This window comes from Pezoporus flaviventris, unplaced genomic scaffold (assembly GCF_033815535.1).
Source record: "Pezoporus flaviventris isolate CSIRO_AGI_PZ_B2104156 unplaced genomic scaffold, CSIRO_AGI_Pfla_v1 ptg000035l, whole genome shotgun sequence".
Taxonomy (NCBI): Eukaryota; Metazoa; Chordata; class Aves; order Psittaciformes; family Psittacidae; genus Pezoporus; species Pezoporus flaviventris.
Genome location: NW_026892583.1, coordinates 9,335,126 through 9,357,521, shown reverse-complemented (window position 1 = coordinate 9,357,521; position 22,396 = coordinate 9,335,126). Strand labels below are relative to the sequence as shown.

Sequence of the window (22,396 nt, the reverse complement as noted above, 5' to 3'; positions counted from 1 at the left end):
CCTGAGGGGGCTGCCGCTGTGAGCGGGGGGCTCGCCCCGGGCCGCTCCGCGCCGCTCGCTGCGCAGGAGGAGGCGGAGGCGGAGGAGAAAGGACCGGAGCGGTGCCCGCCGCCTGCCCCCGCCACCCTGCCTGCGCGGGCGTGCGCGGCTCGGCCGCAGCGGAGCGCGGGGCTCCGGCGGGCACTGCGCTGCCCCCTCCCCGCATCCCCCCTTCCGACCCCCCCGCCGGGCTGGATATGTGGATGCTCACGTGAAGATGGATGTAGCGATCGGGCTGCTGGGGCTGCTGACGGTTCTGCTGGAGGGCAGCTCCGGGCAAGGGGTGTATGGTGAGTCCGGGGCGCGGCGTGACCTTGTCGCGACTGTCGCCGGGGCGGGAGCGGTGGGGTATAGGGGGGTGTACTTCCCGCGGCCGCGGGGGTGGCGGGGCCCCGCTGCGCGCCGCGGGAGCCGGCGGAGGCAGAACGGAGGCAGCGCCGTTGCCATGAGACACTGGCGTTTCACGGAGAAAACCTTGGGGGTGTCCGTGGCTCGGGGAGAGCACTCGGGGGGCTTCGGGTGGCCTGGGCGGCACGGGCCGCCCGCCGCCGAGGAGCCGATGGGCGCCGCTGCGGTGGGGCTCCTCCGCGCTCGCGGAGCGCCGTGGGGCCGCCGCACTTGTTAGCAGCGGTGCTGCCGCGCGATCGCGGACCGAGGGTTGGGGGCCATCCTCAAACTTCCTGGGGCTCCGCCGGGCCGGGGGGCTCCGCGGGCGGGCGCGCAGGAAAGCGCCCCGCTTCCCCGGCCTCCCCCAGGCAGTGACTTGCAAATCGCCGCCGCGGAGCAGTGCGCGGGGTGCTCCGCGGTACCCCGAGCCCCGCTTTCAGCACCGGGGGCCTTGGCGGCTACGCGGGGTCCGGCGCTGAGGCTAAGGAAATTGTTGATCCCAGAGCCGAGCAGCTGGGAGAGCGGGGCTCTCCGCCGGTGCTGAGCGGGGAGGACACCGCCCGGTGCGCTGCCCCCGGCCCCTGCGGTGCCCCGGTCCCGGTGATACCCTAGCTATGCCTTGGCCCCGGCGATGCCCAGGTCCTGGTGATGCCCCAGTCCCGGCGGTGCCCCGGTCCCAGTAATACCCTGGTGATGCCCCGGTCCCGGCCCCAGTCCCGGCGGTGGGGGGTTATGTAAGTGGCGGTGCGGTGTCACTGGGAACGTTGGATTTAGCACTCGATGTTGAGACTTCATGAATTTGCCAGTAAATGCTTTGTTTGACATCTTCTCTGTCCAGCTCGTGCATCTGTTTCGGCACTAAAATATTTGCTTCCCACCAGCAAGGGAGCCCCAGCACCCCCTTTTTTTTTGCTTTTTATTTATTTATTTTTTTTTAATTTGCGAAATTTCGTTTTAACTGAAAATATCTGAGCCGTTCTGCTCGCAGCGGCTAGATTACTGCTGTGCAGATCGCGGCACCGGCGGCACCGAGGCTCCCTGCCTTCCCCGATACACAGGCTCATTTTGTTGGATGCGTTGGAATAGCAACTGCGGTCATGAATAGGAGAGAGCTTGTTCAGGCAGAGCGTGTTTTGTGGGGGCCTACAGGAAAGGGAGATCTTGCCCTAGACTGAGCACCACTGTCGATGTACAACAGATATCACATGAAGATTTGTAGTAAGACTTTTGTTTGGCAGTGATGTGTTTTCATCCTGTAAAATGTAACGCCTGATTTAGGTGAAGGACGGTGGGTGAAGGGCTGATGTGTGTGGGGAGCTGTGTGAAGTCAGTCATATGTGGCTGCACTATATTTGAAACCTGTTTCACATAAATTTGTGTTTGTTCATTGACTCCCGAAGGTCGGTTTGAGAATGCAGAGTGTGCTCTGCCAAAAAAGAGAGAAGCCCAGGGTCTGCCTCCTGGCAACCCGGAGCGCCTTGAAGAGCCCACTCTGTGCATGAGGGCCATCTTGAGAAAGCCACTGCCCTGAGTTATGTTTGCAAAAGTGAGCCCAAGCCTGGGAGATGGAGCCTGCTTGGTTCTTGTTGCTTTAGAAAAATAGGTTTATGGGATTTGAACAACTTTTTTGTCCCTGTTTGAGGATTTCAGGATCCTCACTGCTCTGCTTCCAAGCATGGTGCAGTTAGGAAGATGTCTTGCTGAGTTAACCCACTTGTTCCCTGCCTTTGTGCCAGTGCCCTGAAATACAGGTGCTCCTTCTGTGATTTGGCAGAGCTCCAGCAGCCTCCTCGGTGTGCTGCTCCACTGTGTGAAGAAGGAGTGTGCAGTGGTGAGTGGCTGCCCTGCCTGAGCCCTGCCACCCTCTCCAGCATCTCAGCTCTCTCAGCCCTATCACTGAGGTTCAGTCTGCCACTCTGACTTCTCCCCAGTTCTTCCCTTTAAGATTGTGTCTCGTCCTTAGGAGTCACTGGAATGGGGTCTCACCTGGGATGGGTGCTGCCCAAGCTCCACCTGACTGTTCTCTGGCACTGTGTGCCCACTGCCTGACTGCTGTCTGCCGTGGATGCTTGTTTCTGGCACTGCAGGAGGTGTAGACAAGACTGCTCAGTTCTGCCCTGTGCCTGCACAGCCCCTGGCATGGCAGTGTGCACACCAGCCTGGAACAGCAGCACTTAAGAGCTGGTTTGGCACCTTTAAATAAAAAATAAATGGTCCAGATTTTCTAATTCCTAGTTCATACAAAAAAAGCAAATTAACGACCCATGATGTCTGGCTGTACGTCTCACTGTTAACTTTCCTCTGTTGCTCCTGAATAGTTAGACCTGTGATTAAAACGTTGGTTGATCATACAGCTGAACCTCAGAGGCAACTGAGGCACTGACAGTTTCCCAGGGTTGAAGAGCAGGGCAGGGATGGAGCTGGGCAGGCAGATGTCTGCCAAGTGCCTGCCATCCCTGGCTCTGTGTCTCACACTGCTTCTTCAGGGGATGGAGGGAGAGCGGAGCTGCTAAAATCCCCAGCGAGACATGCAATTCCTCAGCTCTGGTTTGCCCAGATTGTTTTCTTGGTGAAATAATCTAGAAAAACTCAAGTACTCTATGCACTTTTCTTCCCCTTAGAATTATGCACGACTTGCACTGTTAATAAAGCAGAAAACGTAGGTATTTAGAACATGATGGTCATCCTTTCACCAAATTTCAAATTACAAGGGAATAAATGGCTAAATGAGAAGGCCGACATGGGCATGGAGCGTTTTTAAGCAGATAAGCAGCAGCTTATCAAAACGTGGGATTTTCGTTAGTGGAGAACAGGTTCCTGTGTCTGTTTCCCTGGTGCCAAACTACCCCAGTGGGGGGGCTCACTGGGATCTTGGGGTTCAGGTGCTGAAATGCACAGTGTCCCTAGGGTCCCACCTTGTGCCCTCCTGAGTGAGGAACAGTGTAGGAGCAATGTAGTGAATGCCTGGAAATGAGCCCAGAGAGCGTGAGTGATGCCAGCACCTCCGGGCTGTGGGCTGGAGAGGTGCCTGGGGAGCAGGACAGATCCTGCCAGTGGTGCAAAGTGATGGCTGGTGGTGGGAGGATGTCGGGGGGTAATTGCTCCAGTGATGGAGCTGACACTTTCTGACTCTGGGAAGCCGTTTTCCAAGTATTGGAAGTTGCCACAGGAGCTGGGAGCAGGCGTGGTTCCCGTTGGGCAGGGGGCTGCTGCTCCCACAGGGGTGCCACACATGGTGGGAATGGAAGCCCTTCAGCACCCAGAGCAGCCCCCTCTGCAGCACGGTTTCTCCAGGGCCACGGAGGCATGTTTTACCTGATATTCACAGAGCTTTTAGTTATTTTGCCATGGTTTCAGCTAGAAATAAGCAGTGCGGCTGCTGAAAGCAGGTTTTGTATGAATGTACACATCGGGTATGTCTCAGGGAAGAGTGTGTGCATGCAGTAGCCATCATGCTGTGCACCCCCACAACATGTTTTATACCAACTCCTATAACGGAAGGCACTGAACATCCTACTTGCAGATGTGGATAATGTTAAGACAGACATAAATGCTCCTGAAAGCAAGTGATCACAAATGAGTATCCACCATGCTCAGACATGTCAGCATCTCCCCAGGGCTCTGCACCAAACTGGGATGTGGGACTCAGCATGCAAAGTGTTGGGAGAGCAGACAAAGGGAGCAACTGGGCTTTCCACTGCTGGTGCAAAATAATGTGGAATCATAGGTATTTACGTTATTAAATGTCAGTGAGATTGTCCTTTTTCCTTGTGCCAAGCATAAAACGTTACCCAATACTCTTAATTTTTATTGCAGTGGTATGTTTTATAAAGAGGCAGATTTGGAAATGGGGAACCCAGAATGACAAGCTGCACCTTCCACCCCAGAGGGCAGCTTGATTGGGGTCTTTTGAAGTGCTTTGTATCCTGGGAGAGGTGGACCAGGGTCATGCAGCTTTGGGAAAGTTCTTTCCTCACCTCCACCTGCCTCTTTATAATGACAATAATTCTTTTGCAGAATGCTCAGCCCTCTGGGGGGGGATTAATGACTGCTGGCTTCAGATCTGTGAGTGTCTGTGTGCCGCTGCTGACCTGGTCTTTCCCTAACGCTTGCCCTGGTCGAATGAGTGGATTGGAAGGGTGAGAGAAGGGAGGGAGGAAAATGAAAAAAAAACACTCCAAGCAAGAGCATTTTCCCTGTTCCAATGACTGGTTACCCATTTCTGCTGGTGAGGGCAGCCTCTGGATCACCGGTCCCAGATGTCACCGTGGTGGCATGGGGACCCAGGGTATTTCCGTGGTGTGGCTGGGTGTGAATGCAGGCGTTGTGTGGGACAGTTTAACCCTACACAATTCAGGACATTGTGTGAGGGAGGCGAGGCGGCCCTGGGAACAGGGGAGGAATTATGCGGTACCGCAGGGGCTGTTTTTGAGCAGCTGTGTGCTTCTCTGCCACCCGCTCCAGGAGGTTTTGCAGCAGCCAACTGATCACTGAGAGCTTTAACTCTTAACTGTGCCCCAGAGAGGGATATCCTCCTCCCTCTCACGCTGCAGATGTTTACACTGGGATTTCAGCAGTGGTCTGAGATGAACTTCAGCTTCAGCACTTGAACCTGGGAGTGTGCAGAGTCAGGGAAGGAGCCATCGTGCCTCTTACAGACAGCCACACAATTGGGATTGACTCTGCTCGTGGTTCTTGGTTGTGCATAGGTAAGGGGCCATCCAGCAGCCGGCATTGTGGGAGTGAGGGAATCTGATGTCTGGGTGTGCTACTCTGTGCATTTGGGGGGCTGGTTTTGCCTAGGGGTCAATAATTAGGGGTTTAATGGTGCACATGTATAGAGTTAAGTTGTAACTATGATCAATAGTAAATGTGTGGAGAAGATCAGCAATGGGGATTACACCTGACTCCAGCTCTGCTGAATCAGTGCAGAAACTTCCATCAGGTTTTGTGTGTTCTGGGATGTGTGTGACAGGTTAATGCAATCCTGGTGTACAGCAAGTTGCTTCTGTGCTGTGCTGTATGGCATCACAGCACATATCATCCTCCCAGGAGCAACTGATGCTCTTTGCATCTCTGGTCAAAATGTTGCTCTTGACTCTGTGTGAGGGAGATTTGGAGGAAATCTGGTGGGAAGGGAACAGTCTTTAAATAAAATAAAAGCTCTCCTGGCTCAGAAGAGCAAAATCCAATTTAACTAGCATCGGTTAGATGAAGTGCTGGGGAAGAAGGAAACAGATGAATGATTAAAGCTCTGATCTGTCTCCCACCCTCCTCAGATATTTTCTGGGACCTCCTGCTCCCTGCAGGCATTGCAGTGCCAGCCTATATGTGCATATATATATATATGTATATGTATATATATATATATATATACTCTTGTAGGGCACTTCATCTTCTGCAGTCTATCCTATTCCTCCAGCAGAAAAACCCCTTCTGGATGGGAGGAATCCAGCCACAGGTCACACAGGAAGCAAATACAGTGGGGAGGATGCTCCCTTCCTCTCCCTGACACCATCACTTCCCTGACTAGGGTGGACTCAGGGCCATAGGTTGTTCCTTAAACCTGGAAAATACTGTTCTTTTGGAGAATGGGGTTTTTGAGAGCGGCTGTCTGAGGGAAGCCAGCTCCATTGGTCCTCACGGTCTAGGTCTGATCCAGTGTACGTGTTTGGGCTCTACAGTGCTGCTGCTCCATTGCTGCTGGAGAGCCCTCCCTCATACTCGTACTCTGAGTCCCCATGCCTGGCTCCTTGTTCAGTCCTTTGGTTTTCTTTTTATAGATCCTCTTTCCAATTTTGACTTGTGTCTAGATCCAACTGAATTATTTCCTGCCATCTCCATAAATAATGGCCTTGCTAAATATAGCTGAAAATGGAGGGAAGTCGGTTTGCTGTTCTCAGACAGATTTTAAAGCCTGGCTGTTCTGGAAGGAGGACTTCCTTGTAAGAGTTGGTGGCTACCCAAGAGCATACTGGTGGTCCAGTCTGGGAGATAGCTTCTTCCATGAATGCTTCTTGCATGCATAAAAGGTTGAAGGACCAGGCAGTTGCCTTGAACATCTTACAGGCTCATATTGCTCTCAGCAGAATTTAACTTGCTTTGATGTCTGCTTTCCCTGGTTCCTTGTTGTCAGGATATTTGAGTACCAGAGAGGTTTGTGATCTGGAAAACAGGTCTTATGAGGACGGACTAGAGGAGTTCCATGCGTTAAGGTAGTTCAGACTGACTGAAATAGTTAAAGAAGGAGGTAAGTGTATGTTATAATTATCTTGTGAAGGAAGACGCAGGCAGTAGTCAAGAGCTAGCTCCAAGCAGCTGCCTAAGGTGTTAGAGAAGCCATCAGCAATCATTTGAAGTCATCAAAGCCCACACTGGAAATAAAGATGATTTTTTTTTATCAGCTGGGGTAATTAGCTGTTGGAGCAGCGCACCAAGAAATGTGCTCGACTCCCTGATGTCAGATGTCTTTGATATACAATCAAATGTTGCTTCTTAAATTGGCAAGCTCAGTACAGGTAGGGATTGCTGAGGGAATTGTCCGGCTCATGAATATGTGGGAAATCAACCCAGAAGAGTCCCACTGTCTCTCCTGGCCTCAAACTCTAGGAAGCAGTTAATCTATTTTAAATATATTAAAGCAGTGATTGGAGTAATATATGTTACTTAGCAAATAGCCTGGACTTTAATTATGTTATTAATACCATTACATGATTAAAACACTATGTACCCTTTGGAGTGCACTGTACGAAATGTGTCAGTAGGTAACTTTCAGTGTGGGAAGTGAGGAGGAGATGGAATCAATGGACTGGAAGGTCCCTTCTGTTCCTCTGTGTGTGCAGCACCCACTGGATCACTTACTGTGAGCTTTCTGGTGTGTAAACCACACACCTCATTCCAGCCGTGGTAGGCATTGCTCAGGAGTTCACAGCCAGCTTTTTGGCTGGTGGCCTCTGAGTGCCAATGTGCCTAAGTCCAGTGGGCTTCAAAAAGAGAGGGTTGCCCAGGTACCCCAGGAATGGGGCTCCAGGGTCCTCTGGAGGTCTTGGAGCTGACAGCTGCCACACTCTGAAATGTAACAGCTGGGCAGAGTCTTGCCAAGGGCTGCCTGTTCTGCCAGAGCCACACTATTGGGCTTCCTGGCACCAGAAAAAGGAGAAATCCCCTGAGCATTGTTCTGTAACTTGGAAATGTGTTTTTGTGACTAGATGAAATAGCTGTTTATCCCTCATGTGCTGTAAGACTGTCCTGGAAGATGCGGCCTCTGCAGAGCAGGCAAGCATTGGTGTCTTGAAGCCAAGGGGCTGAGAGACTGCTGGGGCAGAAACAGCCATGAGCTGCTGCAATATGGCCTTGGAGCGTGAAGAGGTGGGTGGAGGAGGGTGCCAGGCACAAGAGATGCATGGCAAATGTGAGAGCCCTGAGTGGCTGTATCCCAGCCATTGATGTGTGGTTGTGCAAAGCATGGTGTCACCACTGCCCTCTCACTGAAAGTGGCATGACAGAAATTGTGCCAGTGCTTTCGTGAGGTGTTGGTGAGTTCCTGGCTACAGGTTGGAGTTGGTTCACACGTGGCCGCTGCTTGTCGATGCCTTGCATTGTCATGTCAGCACTGCGTGGAAATAACTTGGGCAATGTAGTTAGATTAAAGCCAGGTTGGATGCTGCTTTGAGCAACCGGATCTAGGGGAAGGTGTCCCTGCCTGTGGCAGGGGGATTGGACTTGTCCATCTGGTCTTTAAGGTACTTTCCAACCTGAACCATTCAAGGATTCTATGATTCTATGATTAATGAGCCTCTAGTTTTGTGGAAAAGCAGTTTCCATGAAAAAAATATTGAAATTATCTATTTTGTTTATTTCTTATTTTTTTAAAAGAATTTGTTTTCCCTACAATTGAGGAAAATGGCTCTGTGGATTATATCCACCAGGTGGGAGTTACAATCACTGGGACCACCAGAAGGACCAGAGGAGAGGGCAGCATTTAGCATGCTGATGGTCAGGGCTGTAATTATACGTTAAATGGTTCCTGTGGACTTTTCCTTTCTGCCTGTGCTTTTGCTAATATAACCTAGGATGGGGCTGGCTTTCATCCCTGCCAGGAGTGCACCAAAACCTTTTCTGTAGGGACACTTTAACAGCCTGTCCTGTCACATGGGTTTGCTACCTCTCAGCTGTAGGATTTTGTATTTGTCTGTACCAAAATTCAGGAGTGTTTTGTCAGACCATTCCCATTTGTTCAGCCTGCCCTGCCCCTTGCCTTTCTCCATCTATTCTCCGTGTTGTCCCCTTCCTTAGACTGGCACAGTGCTCTGAACATCTGCCATAGAAAGAAGAGACCCTCTTCTGAGCAGGGAGGAACATGGGCAAATAGGACAGACTGATGCTTTGACTTTTACCCCATGCTTGGAAAGAAAAGTCTTGTTTTGTGTTCCCAGCTTGCCATGCCGAGACTTGTTGAGGTGGGGTGGTAACTGCTCATGAATCTGATGAAGGACGGCACATCTCAGAGCATTCCTGCAGGGGTATATATTCATGTCTGTGTCAATGAGGGGTGTGCGGCAGTATTCTGGCTACAGGTTTTTCCTTTAAATATCTGGCATCTTAGTGTACCACTTGTTAAACTGAAAATCTTTGTGAATATTCTCATGATGGGTGCTGGAACAAATGCTGGCTGTTGAAATGTGCTTGGTGGGAGTACGCGGTGGAGAGAACTGGGATGATTTGCATTCTGTCATTAGACTGTTAGGAGAAGGATAAGCCAATCTGATGAACTGACTAAATGAAGAGTCATTAAAATAATGTTTATAAAAACAACTCAAACAAACACTTGATCAGCCTCACCTGCCTTAGTAGACCTTTATCTTGTACACGTGACCTCTTTTTGTAAAAAAATTATTTGCACTGTTAAAAATAGTATTTCATGAAACAAAGAGTAGCTAGATACCTGAGAAATTCCATGATTTCGTTAACAGTCAAAAAACCTCCAGACCCTTACCATCCTAGCTGTGCAGTCTGCCCACTCTTTGTGGCTCTTTGTGCTGCAAAGGGGGGAAACGTGTGAGCGAGGTGCAGGAGAAAGGCAAGAGGAGGGAGGACGCTGGTGGTTCCCTCCTGTGCAAAATCGCATCCCGTATCAAACCATCCATGGCACTGCCTATCTGAGGCATGCCACCAGTTGCTTCCAGCTTCACCCTGAGCTAAAACCTTGAAGGCCAGTTTAGGAATCAGGGGCCAGGATTAGGAATTAGCAAATAAACAAATACTTCTCAGTGGAAGAAGCTGAAGGAGTTGGGCGCTGCATTAGGCTGCCTGCCTGATTAATAGCTGTTTTTCCTGAAGGTGGACTTACTCTGCTCTTCTGGGTGTTGGATTTCTTTCTTATTTTTCTATTTGCTTAGCATTACTTTGATGAAATATAAAGCAATAAAGCAGTCTTGGTAGCATTACACTACAAAAAGGGTCAAAGCAGAGAGGGAGGGCTGTTGCCCTGTAGCTGTTTTAGCACAAGTTTTACTCTTGCATTGTCTCCTCACACGATGGAGCAAAGTCCTCCTTCCATTGCAAGCATCATGGCATACCTCCTCTGGCAGAGGGGTGATATGTAAATACAAGAGAAACATCATGATTTCATGCAGCTGACAGCATCCCATACACCCAGCTGCCATTTAGATCATTATTCCAGTTGCCAGCCAGGGCTGTTCTCTACTTCTTCCCCCAGTGTTTCCCCCACCACCCTACAAAATAGTGCCAAAGAGAACTTCATAAATCAGCCACTTGCCTGCAACCTCCCCCTGAAATTAAGCACAGCCTCACTTTTAACTTTGAACATAAGCAAAGCTACTAATACAAAGTTAGTGTTAGAGCTGTTTATGAGGGCACGTCTGCAGCCGTACCGCTGGAATTAATTCTGATCATTACTTAAACCAGGCTGGGCTGGCAGTCTGCTTTTCTTCCCATAGGGGCTGTAGGCAGCCTTGGAGTGAGTTGGTGACTGCGTGGTGCTCTCAATACTCTCCTTTTCCAAATGTGAAGGTTTTTTTCCCTCTTCTTTCATGAAAATGACCCAGTTGACTGTGGGGGGTGGGGTGGTGGTGGTGTAAGGGGGGCAAGTGTATATGGGGAGGCAGTCCTTTCTTACATGCGCTGTATGAATAAGTTAAAATGTGGCCAGGGAGGAGTGTTCTTTGTTGTGATGCTCACTTTTTCTGTGGGCTCTTAAGTAAAGGTCACAGAGTAGCTTTGTAGGAAGTCTGTAGAGATGCCAGGAGCACTGCATCTGTGCTGATCTGCCATGTGCTTCTCCAGATTATCTTGTGCAGTGTTTGACAGAATCTCAGTGAGGAAAGAAGAAAAATTACGCTTTAAGGTGAGCTGGGTCTCTGGGATGTGCCTGGTCCAGGTTCACTGAGTTTAGAGCTATGGCAAAGGGAAGTATGCATTTTTTTTTTTTTGGAGAAGTAACTCTCAAGGAGTTATCCCAGGTAATGAGAGTGTTTTGACAAAGTGGAAATGTGCTGCTGGGGTTTATTCTGTTGTTTTGTAGGCTTTGGTTTGTTTTGTGGGTTTTTGTTAACCTGCATGAGTCTTTTAGTACAAAATAGTAGGGAATTTTCAAACAGGCATTTCAAAATGAAAGATTGAAATGCTTCACTTAAAAACTGTCAAAACATTTAAATGCTTTCCAATTATTCAAAAATGCTGTTTGGAATTTGTGAACTATGTCAGGCTTTGGGATTTACAGTTTTTCTTGCTTCAGCAAAGTTTTGTGGGAAGACAGAGAAGAAATGGCCCATGTGAACTTGCACAGCAGTAAACTATGTCTGGTGTGTTGTGTCCCAGGCCTTAGGTCAATGAGAAATGACCTGACCTCCAATCATATACAAGACAACCTGTCCTCTTCCAGTAATTTCTCCTTTCATAATATGTGCCATCAGCTTCCTTTGTGCTGACATTTGGAGTGATCTATTTTAAATGAGCAAGGCTGTTGCCACCCCTTGGCTTGCTTTGTGCCTAGAGGTCAGATCCAGCTCTTGATGCCAGCTGGGTTTTGTCTAGCCTATGGCATCCTCTTATATTGTGACACCAGTTAACTGATCATCAGATAATCCATTATACATGACTGTAAATGCTGATGGAGATATGGATGAACAATTGTCTGAGGTGTCCATTCCTGTGCAAAAGATGGGATGCCTGCCTGAGCAGAAAACAGGACAGAAATGATAAAGGGTATGCGTGAGCCTTTTCCATATTCATGGGGGGTGACATAATTTGCCATGGTATCAATGCCTTCCTGGGCTGCTGTAGATGTTCAGCAGTTCCTGCTTTTAGCCAAGTATGTATTTCCATACAAACAGGAGATATCTGTAATCTGCAGTCAACCAGGTTGAAGAGCTTTCCACTAATAAGCCATGAGAGTGCTCATCTGAGGAAAAAATCCTCACATTTTCTAGTTAGTTTAATTAATGTATATGTTGTGCCTTATAGGAAAGCTTAACTTTACCTTAGGCACCTAAAAAAAAGGGAGTTTTACTATTGCAGTTAAATATTATAAAGAGAACATTTTCTTGCCCACAGCTACTCCATACTCAAACAGTAGAGTCCTCAAACTTCAGGGGCTTTTAGAAGTGTAATACCAATACCCTGCAACTAAACTCCCAGCCAGTGAAGTCTAATGGGATTTCACTAATGGGCTTTCCCATCCTCCTAGCACTCATGTAGGAGTCCCCTGAGAGCCGTCTTCCCAGTGTGGCGTGATGAGTTGGAGTGAAGGGAATGGAGTGATTCAGTCTCTGAGTTCCTGTATTCGTATTTATTTATTTATTGTAAGGATAATGTTAAGGTATAGGATTGAGGCACAGACTTCAGGCAAGCATTAGAAGTCAGTGTGTTTAACTAAGAAATAAGCGAGTCCTTTCTCTCTCTGTTTAATAGTCAAGGTCTGAACTCCTTCATTCTTAGGTAGTTCTTGATATTCCTTATGCAGCTCATGTTCTGGAGAAACAGACTGAGCTGTCCAGGTAATAGTGAATATGGATGGGGAAGCCAGAAAACTGTGTACCTACAGACAGTGTTGTATTGGCAGTACAAGATAAGCTCTCTGATGCATGCTGGAACAGAGCTTGTGGATGCCAAGTGTGGGAATACAACAGGGTGATATTTAGATATGGTTATTGCTACTTCTGAAGACCTTCCTCCTCTTGGTTGATTGATGCAGATAAGAAGTATGTAAAGTTTAGTTGGCAGGTCCCTTCAGTCCAGTGACTCCTTCATCATGGACTGGTAGCCAGATACATGTTCCACTGGAGATGAATGTGGCAGAGTGATCTATGAGCGTAAGTATAGACTTGTTCACCAACCCAGGTGTTGCAAAGGTAGAGCAAACCCAGTGTTCATGTTTCAAACCAGGATCGCTGTTAAAGGTACTTTCAGCTCCCATCTCTGGGATTTTGTATGGTCGTCTTGGTGCACAAACATCCAGTCCCCTGTCTGCATGAAACTCATTGTAGCTGAGAGTAAGGAAGATGCATAATGGCCTTCTTTTCCCAGAATTCAGTTTCTTGCTGCTGCCTGTGGTGCTCTTCTAGATGGGACCAAAACTCATCTGTTCCCTGATGCAGTGCCACATCATCTGCATGGTGTTCAGCTGGTCAGGCTGGGAGAGCTTTTATGGAAAAAAAATTGCCATGAAATAGCTGAATTTGTGCTGAGTCTTTTCCTTAAGGTATTCTTGTGGCAGTAAGCTGTGGTGGCTTGCATCCCATGGAAGACCTTAGTTTTGTTTCACCGCTATAGGGTGGAGAGAGGAAAACTTGAAGTCACCCAAGTCAGTGCAGTCAGCCAAGAGGAGGGTGGGAGAGGGCTGAGATCTCTGTGTGCTGCTGTTGTGCATCAGATGAATAATTCTTTTGTCTCAGTGACTCCAAATTTTCTATAAACAAAATCATGATCTTGCTCTGGTCTCATTCTGTTTGTTAATGACCGTGGGTGGAAATAGCTGGACTGAGCATGCATGGACAGTGCAGAGCTGCCTTGCTGAGTGCTGTGAACAGCACTCCTGGCATCTTCCATGGCTGATGGAAATTCAGAGCTCCAGGCTTGGCTGGTTTCAGTTCATCTTTCCCCAACTGATTGTTGAAAATGCAGTATGTGGAATGCATGGGAGGAAATGCTGCTCTGATCCCAGAGTCTCTCCAGTGCCAATGCAATGGCTGAGCAGGGTTTCTCACCTTTACACTTCATTGGAGTGGAAGCACTCTCTTGATTGGAGGTGAAAGTGGTTGTGGAGGAGCTCAGCTTGTGCTGTGAACCCAGCACAGAGCTGTCAGCACTGGCAGGTGGTATTTTTAGTTGACATCTCTCCTCTGAGGCAGGAGCCCAGGTTCCCTTTTTCTCTCTGGGTTTATGCACAACCGTGCTGGTGGATGACTGTTCTGGCAAAGGTCTTGGGGAGCTGTTGTGCTGGAAATGCAATGGTTATGAATGGGAGTAGGAAATACCTTAACTATGGGGCTGTGATTCAGCCTTTGCACTGATTTGTATAATCTCTGCTACTGATGTATCCTGCTACTAATACTGCCCAGCCAGTTTAAGCAGTCTTGGTGTGCTTCTGCTGAATGCATCCGTATTGTGATGTCTTGGTGGTCTGTAATCTTTGAATGGTCCAAATGCATCAAACCCAATGGCCATCCAGTGAATTGGACCATGCTGGGCTGCAGGGTACCAGCTTGGAGCAGTGCTGACCTTCCTTGGCTGGTTTCTTGGTTTCTGATGCATGGGTTGTGTTTAAAGACAGGCAGAAATAAAGCAGATGGGAGTATGTGGTAATGAGGACAGCCAAAGATTAATTTGTGGGTCAGTAGTGCTCTGCCATTGAGAGTTGCACAGCCGTAGCTAATACAGGAGTAAATTAAATTGCAACAGTATTTAGGAGTGGTGTTGAAAACCTGCTCCATAAATCAGTTGCACAGTGAAATCATAACGTGGGCAAAACCTACCAGGTGTTTTGGTTGCACATGTGGTTTCTTAGCTGGCATGGTCTCTATTTCATAAGCCTGTAATGACTCACCAGTGGTTTCGCTCTTGCAAGGAGTATGTGCTCCTTCCTTCCTCGCATCCTTCAGATAGCTGATGTACAGCACTTGGCTGCTTGTTCTGTAGTTATTAGCTTATAAAGCACCATATGGAAGAATAAAGCACTGGCTTTTTCTGAGTGCTGAGTGATGTTAGCTGATAGCACTAGTCTTTCTGAGGGTGGCAGTTGTCTGTTTCTGGCTGTCTCCCTGCTGTAGAATTTGTACTATGTTGTTCTTGGAAGTGCTCATGCAGGTAAGAACCACTTACCTGCTCTTTTCCATAGACCTGGCATCTATAAAACACAATTGGACTTGTCACCTGTGGGGCTGTGATATGCTCCCAAATTCAGTAGCTCTCTGCAAGGCTTGTGCTGTGTGACTGACTGCACAGTGTATATGTGAGGGCTGTTCCCAAGCATGACCCTGTACTCAAGTGTAACAGCACTTTTGAGTCACTGCTTCTAGAAGTGCATCTCTGATTTTGGATGTACCCAAATTCTCTAGCTACATACGCAGCAGTAATATTTGGTCACAAAAATCAGGTGTGCATGAGAATGTGCCTGGCTCATACATTAAAAGTATGTAACTGCTGGTGGAGCAAATCAGATATGTAGTAGATGGGTGATGAGCATGATCTTGTGGGGTGTTTAGAGGCATTTTATTATAGCTCTTGAACACTGGCTCCCTGAGGTTGTTAAATATAAGATGTTGACTAGAAAAGCTGTTCTGCTTACTGTGTTTTACACTGGAATATAAGGTTACCTTATCTATGTGTGTGGCTAATTGTGATTGCTATTGAGGAGGTGGCTGTGTCTTGCGGAGAGAGCGTGGTGTTTGCCAGCTGCAGTCCTGCTGTGCAGCAGTGGTCCTCAGCTCCTGGGCTTCATGATGAGCCCAAGCAGAGCTCAGTACTGATGTGATGAGGATAAGGTGAGCCTGGAGACACCTGTGGTAGTGGTTCCTAATGTGATTTTAGCAAGACCTTATTTGTATGTCAGTCTCTTCTTGTCTTTGACTTCTCACCTTCAACTCCTGCCTTTGACAAACTACTCCTGACCTTCCCTGTGTTCTCTGTGCCAGAGGTTTAACTTCTACTGCCTGTGCAGTTTGCTGCTTGCCTTACCATCAGCATAGCATGCGGAGAGGCTGGATACTACTCCCAAACTGTGCAAGATATGTGAAATATCCCCAAATGATCAAATCTTTTGCATTGCTGAGAGATGCTGCTGGGTGTCTGTTGTGCTAGAGAAGTTTTTAGTTTTAACTAGCTTGAGATGTGAAGTAAGAACAAAATCAGATGCAAGATTAAGATCCCCTTAGAGCTGATTTTTCTCAATTAAAATCTCAAGTTTACAGCTGTTCTCTTTTAGCAGGAAATGCATTTTACCACTTCAGAGTATAGTTGTATCATTAACTTCATAATTGTAGGACTGTTATTACACATTAAAACATTAATAAAACTTACCTAAAGTATGGAGGTTTAAAGCAAGACTCTGGCAAGCTGTATAAATCTGATTCTTTAAGATGTATAAACCTAGATTAAATTGTTTTGTCTTTGTATGGACCTTAGGTTGCAAGTTCTTGTGGATGCTCTCAGGTATCCCTGTGCAGGAGGAACCCAAGTTTCCTGGAGTATTAAAGGTCTCAGCATCTAGAAGGAGGAGGCTGGCTTCCTAATCTAAAAGCCATTTGGAGAGTGTGATGCAAAGTTCACTGGGGATTGTGTGGGGTGGGAAGTTGAGGAGAGAGGTGGAAATGAAAGGAAAGTCTGTCAAAGAGACAAAGATCTGTAGTATAGGGCAGAAAACTAGAGCTGGTTTTCCTTTTTTGAGACAAATTTACTTGGCCTGCAAAGCTTTAGAGTGGGACTGTGTTGTGTTTGTGCATCACGTGTCACAGCGGGATCACAGCTCCTGGCAGAATTTTCAAGGAATTACTGCAATGTTAATAATAATAATAATAATTAGCATGTCCTTAAGAAGCAGTCATGGCACTGTTTAAGGGGGAAAAAAAGTGAAAGGAGCACCATTATTAATTACTGTAAGAAGTATTAAAGGATTGTTTGCCTTTCACAAAGGTATGGCGAATGCAGATCTGACACCAGGAGCCCACTTTAGTGTGAAACCCATTGGTGATTCCACACTGGTCCGTCCCTGCAGCTGCTGAGGACAGGGATGGAGCAGGTTTGAGTGAACTGTCAGCTGTTGCCCAACTTCAGGGTAATTTCTAACAAGTCCTGTGGAACATGTTTCATTTTTATGTATTTCAAAAAAAACTTAAGAAATTGGAAAGCAAAAAATGCAGTAGGCTCTGCAAGGCTGTTCAGCTTGTTGCCTTTTTAAAATAGGAAAGTGAAAATGAAGTTTATGGAGAAATGAAGTGGGAATCAAAGCAAGGATGGAGATGGCTTACTAAATTGTACTGAAGTATCCTAGGTGCATCAGAGAAAAGCAGAGCAAATCCTCCCAGTCTTGAGCAGAGTGACAGGTGGGAAACGAAGAAGCAGTCTGGGCATCTGATTTGGGTCATGGGTGGTTACTGCTACATACATGCTCTAATTAGCTTACTGAAAGACTTTCTCATGCTCCTCTAGGCAAAATCCTGCTATTGACATGTACTGATATTGTAGTTCAACAGAATCCATTTTCCTTTGTCTGAGGAAAAAAAAAACATTTTCAGGTTTCCATCATCTGAGCACCTCTGTTGTAGTGTTAGGCATGTGAGTAGAACAGTCTCACACCTTAGTGATACAATAATGTCATAAATTGGTAGAGTCTAGTCGGGGCATTGTGTAGGATAAAGAAGGCAGCCCCAGAACATCAATGCTTAAGCTTTTGGGCATTTGAAGCGTTATGAAATGATGAAACACAAATAATCCTGACGGTAAAGCTGTCTTATTGCACACTTGGAGGTATTGTGGTGCGTTTTCTTTGGTGGTAAGTACATGATATCTCTTTTCTGATCCCTGCAATACTAGAAGCTAAAATAGGTGTAGGAGATCTCTTCAGAAAATAACCATCTTGTGGTTTGCTTTTGTGTTTTCATTGTAAGATGAATCTTGAAGTTCCTCTCTCTTCCTCAGTCTCTACACATGATTTGGTTGAGTACCAGCTCTCCTCTAAGAATTTTGGGACTACTGCACTGCATTGATTCATTTTACTCTGTGGTCTAGCAGAGACTCAAATTTCTGTGCTGTGGCAGTCATTTTTCTCCTTCTTGGTAGCTGGTGCAGTGCTGTGTTTTGACTTTTGGCCTGGGAACAGAGCTGATAGCGATGTTTTGGTTTGGCCAGGGACTTCGTGAGCCTCATGCTCTGCCAGGGAGGAGGGGAAGCCAGGAGGAAGCAGAGACAGGACACCTGACCCAAACTGCCCAAAGAGGTATTCCATACCACAGCACGTCATGCCCAGGATGTAACTGGGAGTTAGCCGGAAAGGCTGGGGGACTGCAGGGTTGGAGGAGGTATCGGTCGGTGCTTGGTCGGGCTGAGGGGGGCGAGTTATCGGCCAGCTGGTGCTGAGGTGTTGTATTCCCTTCCCTTGTTATTTGCTTTATCATTATTATCACTGGTGGTAGCAGTAGTGATTTGTGTTACACCTTAGTTACTAAACTGTTCTTATCTCAACCCGTGGGAGTTGCATTCTTTTCGATTCTCCTCTCTGTCCCTGCGGGAGCAGGGGGAGGGCAAGAAAGGGGGGTAAGTGAGTGAACGAATTACCTGACTGGGTTTAAACCACGACAGTTCTTTGGTCGTCCACGAAATGAGTCCCACCCGGAAGCCCATGTCCTTCCGGGTAACTCCCAGTTACCCCCCACCCCGGGCATGATGTGCTGTGGTATGGAATACCTCCCTGGCTAGCCCGGGTCAGGCGCCCCATCTCTGCTTCCTCACGGCTTCCCCTCCTCCCTTGCAGAGCATGAGCCTCACAAAGTCCTTGGTCAGGGTAAACATCACTTAGCAACAACCAAAAACATCGGCTTCACCAACACTGTTCCCAGGCTGGAAGTCAAAACACAGCACTGCACCAGCTACCACAAAGGAAAAACATGACTGCTACTGCTGAACCCAGGACATTATCCACCCCTTATTCCATACCATTCACGTCATGCTCAGATCCCACATTTTCAATATACCGTCACTCTTATCTAAGTGCATGGACCAGTAGCTATAAAGCTGCTGTGTCCATCTGGTCCATGATGTCAGGCTCCATCTCTTGTAACAGTCTTCCAGAGCAGGAGAGACTGTGTGCAGTGTTCACACTCATGAATAACCTGGGCAATAGTGCCCATTGAAAAGTCCACCCCTCGATCATGAGTCCATCTCTATGTTGCATCTCTGCTCTGATGGCCTGAAGTGCCATGGGCCCACCAGGCTCAAAATAATTCACTGTCCCCTTCAGCAGTTTCTGCAGCTTGTTGCTGGGGACTCCATACAGCTGCCTTCCATCTCCGATGCTTCCAAAGCACTGGAGGGGCCCAGTGGACTAGATACTTGCCCATACTGTCCCACACACCCTGCCACTCATGACTGTCCAGCCTTGGGGAAAACCTCTTGGTCCCCCTATATTGTCGTCTAACCCCAGACAAGACCCAAACCTGACTCTGCTTAACTTTTGAGATCAGACAAAATGGTTGTGGGTAAAACACAGTCTGTGTGTGTGCCAACATGCTGATCCCCATCACAATCAGCAGACAGGTCCCAAGGATACCGAAAGGCCATTCAAAACCTTCAGAACTCTCAGTTGATGCTGCTGTACTTGTCACTGGGGCTGGTGTAGCTGCTGTGCTTGCCGGCTCTCCCACCACCAGCTTCTCTTTTCCTGAGTCCAGCTCTTCCTCCTCTGCCTTGCTGGGAAGTGCTGCGTGGTCTCCTGCGTCCTCCTGGGGCTCGGCGGGCGGCTTCCGGAGAACGCTCTCGGCCGTCGCAGGGCTGGACTCGGCCGCGGGGCTCGGCTCCTCCGCCACCTTCTCCCGCTGCTCGGCAGCCCCTTCCTTCTGCTCCTCGACCGCCCCGACCTCCTCCACCGGCAGCCGTCCCCGCACGGCCTCCGGCCCTGCTCCCGCCGCCGCCTGGGCTGCTCCCCCTCGGCTCCCTGCAGCCTTACAAAGATGGAGGCGAGGGCGAGGGCCAGGCCGGTGAAGAGCAGCCGGACGGGCAGGTACAAGTCCAAGGCCACGTCCGTCCCGCCCTGCTGCTGGAGCCCACCCGTATTACAAGTCATGGCCATAAGGTACAGTGAGACAAGAACCTTAGCCCAAGCCCCACACTTGATAAACACCAACACAGCAAATACCGGCTCTAAGTTACAACATTCTGAAACTGTGAGATCAACGAGAACAACTCTGAGAGCCAATAAATCAGCATTGTGACGAGTGACTATTAATCCGGTCAGATCTGTCGTTATCTCAACCCCTCGTGCCCCATGTTGGGCGCCACAAAGAACTGTCGTGGTTTAAACCCAGTCAGGTAATTCGTTCGCTCACTTACCCCCCTTTCTTGCCCTCCCCCTGCTCTCGGAGGGACGGAGAGGAGAATCGAAAAGAATGCAACTCCCACGGGTTGAGATAAGAACAGTTTAGTAACTAAGGTATAACACAAATCACTACTGCTACCACCAGTGATAATAATGATAAAGGAAATAACAAGGGAAGAGAATACAACACCTCAGCACCTGCCGACCGATAACTTGCCCCCCAAGCCCGACCAAGCACCGACCGATACCTCCTCCAACCCTGCAGTCTCCCAGCCCTTCTGGCTAACTCCCAGTTGCATCCTGGGCATGACGTGCTGTGGTATGGAATAGCTCTTTGGTCAGTTTGGGTCAGGTGTCCTGTCTCTGCTTCCTCCTGGCTTCCCCTCCTCCCTGGCAGAGCATGAGGCTCACACAGTCCTTGGCCAAACGAAAACATCGCTATCAGCTCTGTTCCCAGGCCGAAAGTCAAAACACAGCACTGTACCAGCTACCAAGAAGGAGAAAATTGACTGCTACTGCTGAACCTAGGACATGCATGACTAAACCATGCCATAGACCTCTCACCACTGCTGGAAGTTGCTCTGGCTCAGGAAAAGCAATGGCATATGATAGGAATGGGGACTTGAGAGGGGATAAGTAATACAGAGCAGCTGTATTTGGAAAAACTGGTCTGAAAAATGGGCTATGTTTTGAAGCTGCTCACTTTGAGAGCATCTTGGACTCAAAAAGATAGTTTTGCCCTGACATCCCTGAAAAAAAAAAGGAAAAAAGGGATATAACAAAGGATTTCCTCTAAGAGTCTACAGGATCTCTTTTATCACACATGGATGGGAGAACACTAACAGCCTGGAAAAGTTTTATTTTAAAGGGAAATATAAAATGTCCAAAGGACATCTTGAGTTAGCTGAAGTGCACACTGCTTGCTAGATGTGCGTGGAGCTACTTCAAACTGATGATGCAGAGAACGGAAAATACAGTCCCCAGTGATGTATCCAGACTCAAAACAGATATGCTGTTGCCATGCCATAAACAGAATTTCTTTCTGAGTTTGTGCCTGTGTCCATGAGATTCAGGTTGTTGGCCTGAAGACATCCAGTAGATCTTAATTTTGGAAAGTGTGTTTGGGCAAAGCAAACTTGCTGGCTTCAGTACAACATGGAGGAGGTTGAGTGGCATATCTGTGTCTGGGTGTGTCTGTGGGGGCTTGAGTCCTGGTGAGGTGATGGCTCTGCATTTTGGGTCAGAGGTGGTCACTTGTGTGTCCTCAGAAGCAGAGCAGCCCTGGAGAACAGTATCTCAAAAGAGGAGACAGGGCAGCCTCAGGGGTGTGCTTCAACCCAGGCAGAAGTCAGGGACATGATGCAGAACCGTAGAATCCCAGACTGGTTTGGGTTGAAGGGACCTTAAAGCTCATCCAGTTCCAACCCCCCAGCCACAGATGGAGACACCTTCCACTAGACCAGGTTGCTCCAAGCCCTGTCCAACCTGGCCTTGAGCACTGCCAGGGATGGGGCAGCCACAGCTTCTCTGGGCAACCTGTGCCAGTGCCTCAGCGTCCTTGCAGGGAAGAACTTCCTAATATCTAATCTAAATTTATTCTCTTTCAGCATAAAGCCATTCCTCTCTGTCCTATTTCTACATGTCCTTGTCAAAAGTGATGAGTTAACATCACCATAACCACAAAATTGTGTGGCTATGCCCTGAGTTAATATATTATTTTCCTGATAGTAGGGAAGTGCGTCTATGACTTTCTCATACCACTCGGAGGTGGGTATAACTATGCAATTTAGGACTCCACTGAGCATCACAGGCACAATTTCCTCCCTTTGCCTAGCCTCAGGCTAATGTGGGGATGTTTCTGATATTCCTGGATTTAGTAGCTTGCTTGGTATGTTTATACATTGCATGGTCATCTCTTGCTGTCCTGATATACATTTGAGGTCCAGGGGGATTGTGATTAATGTGTGCGCTGTCTTTTGGCAATGTCCTCTCCTATTGCAGAGCCTGCCACAGCCCCTGGGAATGGGGATGGGCACTGACTTGTGCAAAGACCCATTGCAGTGTAATAACACAGCAAATGGTGCTGGGGAGGCTGGGACTGTTAATTTTGTTGTGTAGGCACAGTTGGTAGTCTTTTCTGGTGAAAGGGGAGAAAGTAGTTTATGGCCTGTTTGAAAAGAGGTTTAAGTGTAGGCCTGATTTAAAGGATGAGGCTAAGTACCCTTGTGAAAACAGAGAGAAGGGTGTTAACTTCTTTTGGAAAGCACTTCTAGATTTGCAAATGTAAAGTACTGAGAGCTCTGCATCTCTGAGGATTATTATTAATTAGGGCTGTTGCAGTGAAGAGTTTCAGGCTATGGAGGAAGCTATGACAGGGATTTGCCCCAAGTGTACTCACGGCATTTAGACGTGGCACATGGTATA

The 22,396-nt window shown here is 48.1% G+C and overlaps 1 protein-coding gene across 1 annotated transcript in view; it reads left to right on the top strand.

The window, feature by feature from the left end:
- The first annotated feature begins 140 nt into the window (after window positions 1-140).
- Window positions 141-22,396, top strand: part of MDGA2 (MAM domain containing glycosylphosphatidylinositol anchor 2) — a 378,145-nt gene continuing 355,889 nt past the window's right edge. The window contains exon 1 of the mRNA XM_061462444.1: window positions 141-329. Coding sequence (XP_061318428.1) covers window positions 257-329 — 73 coding nt within the window. The 5' untranslated portion in view covers window positions 141-256. The remainder of the gene's footprint in view (window positions 330-22,396) is intronic.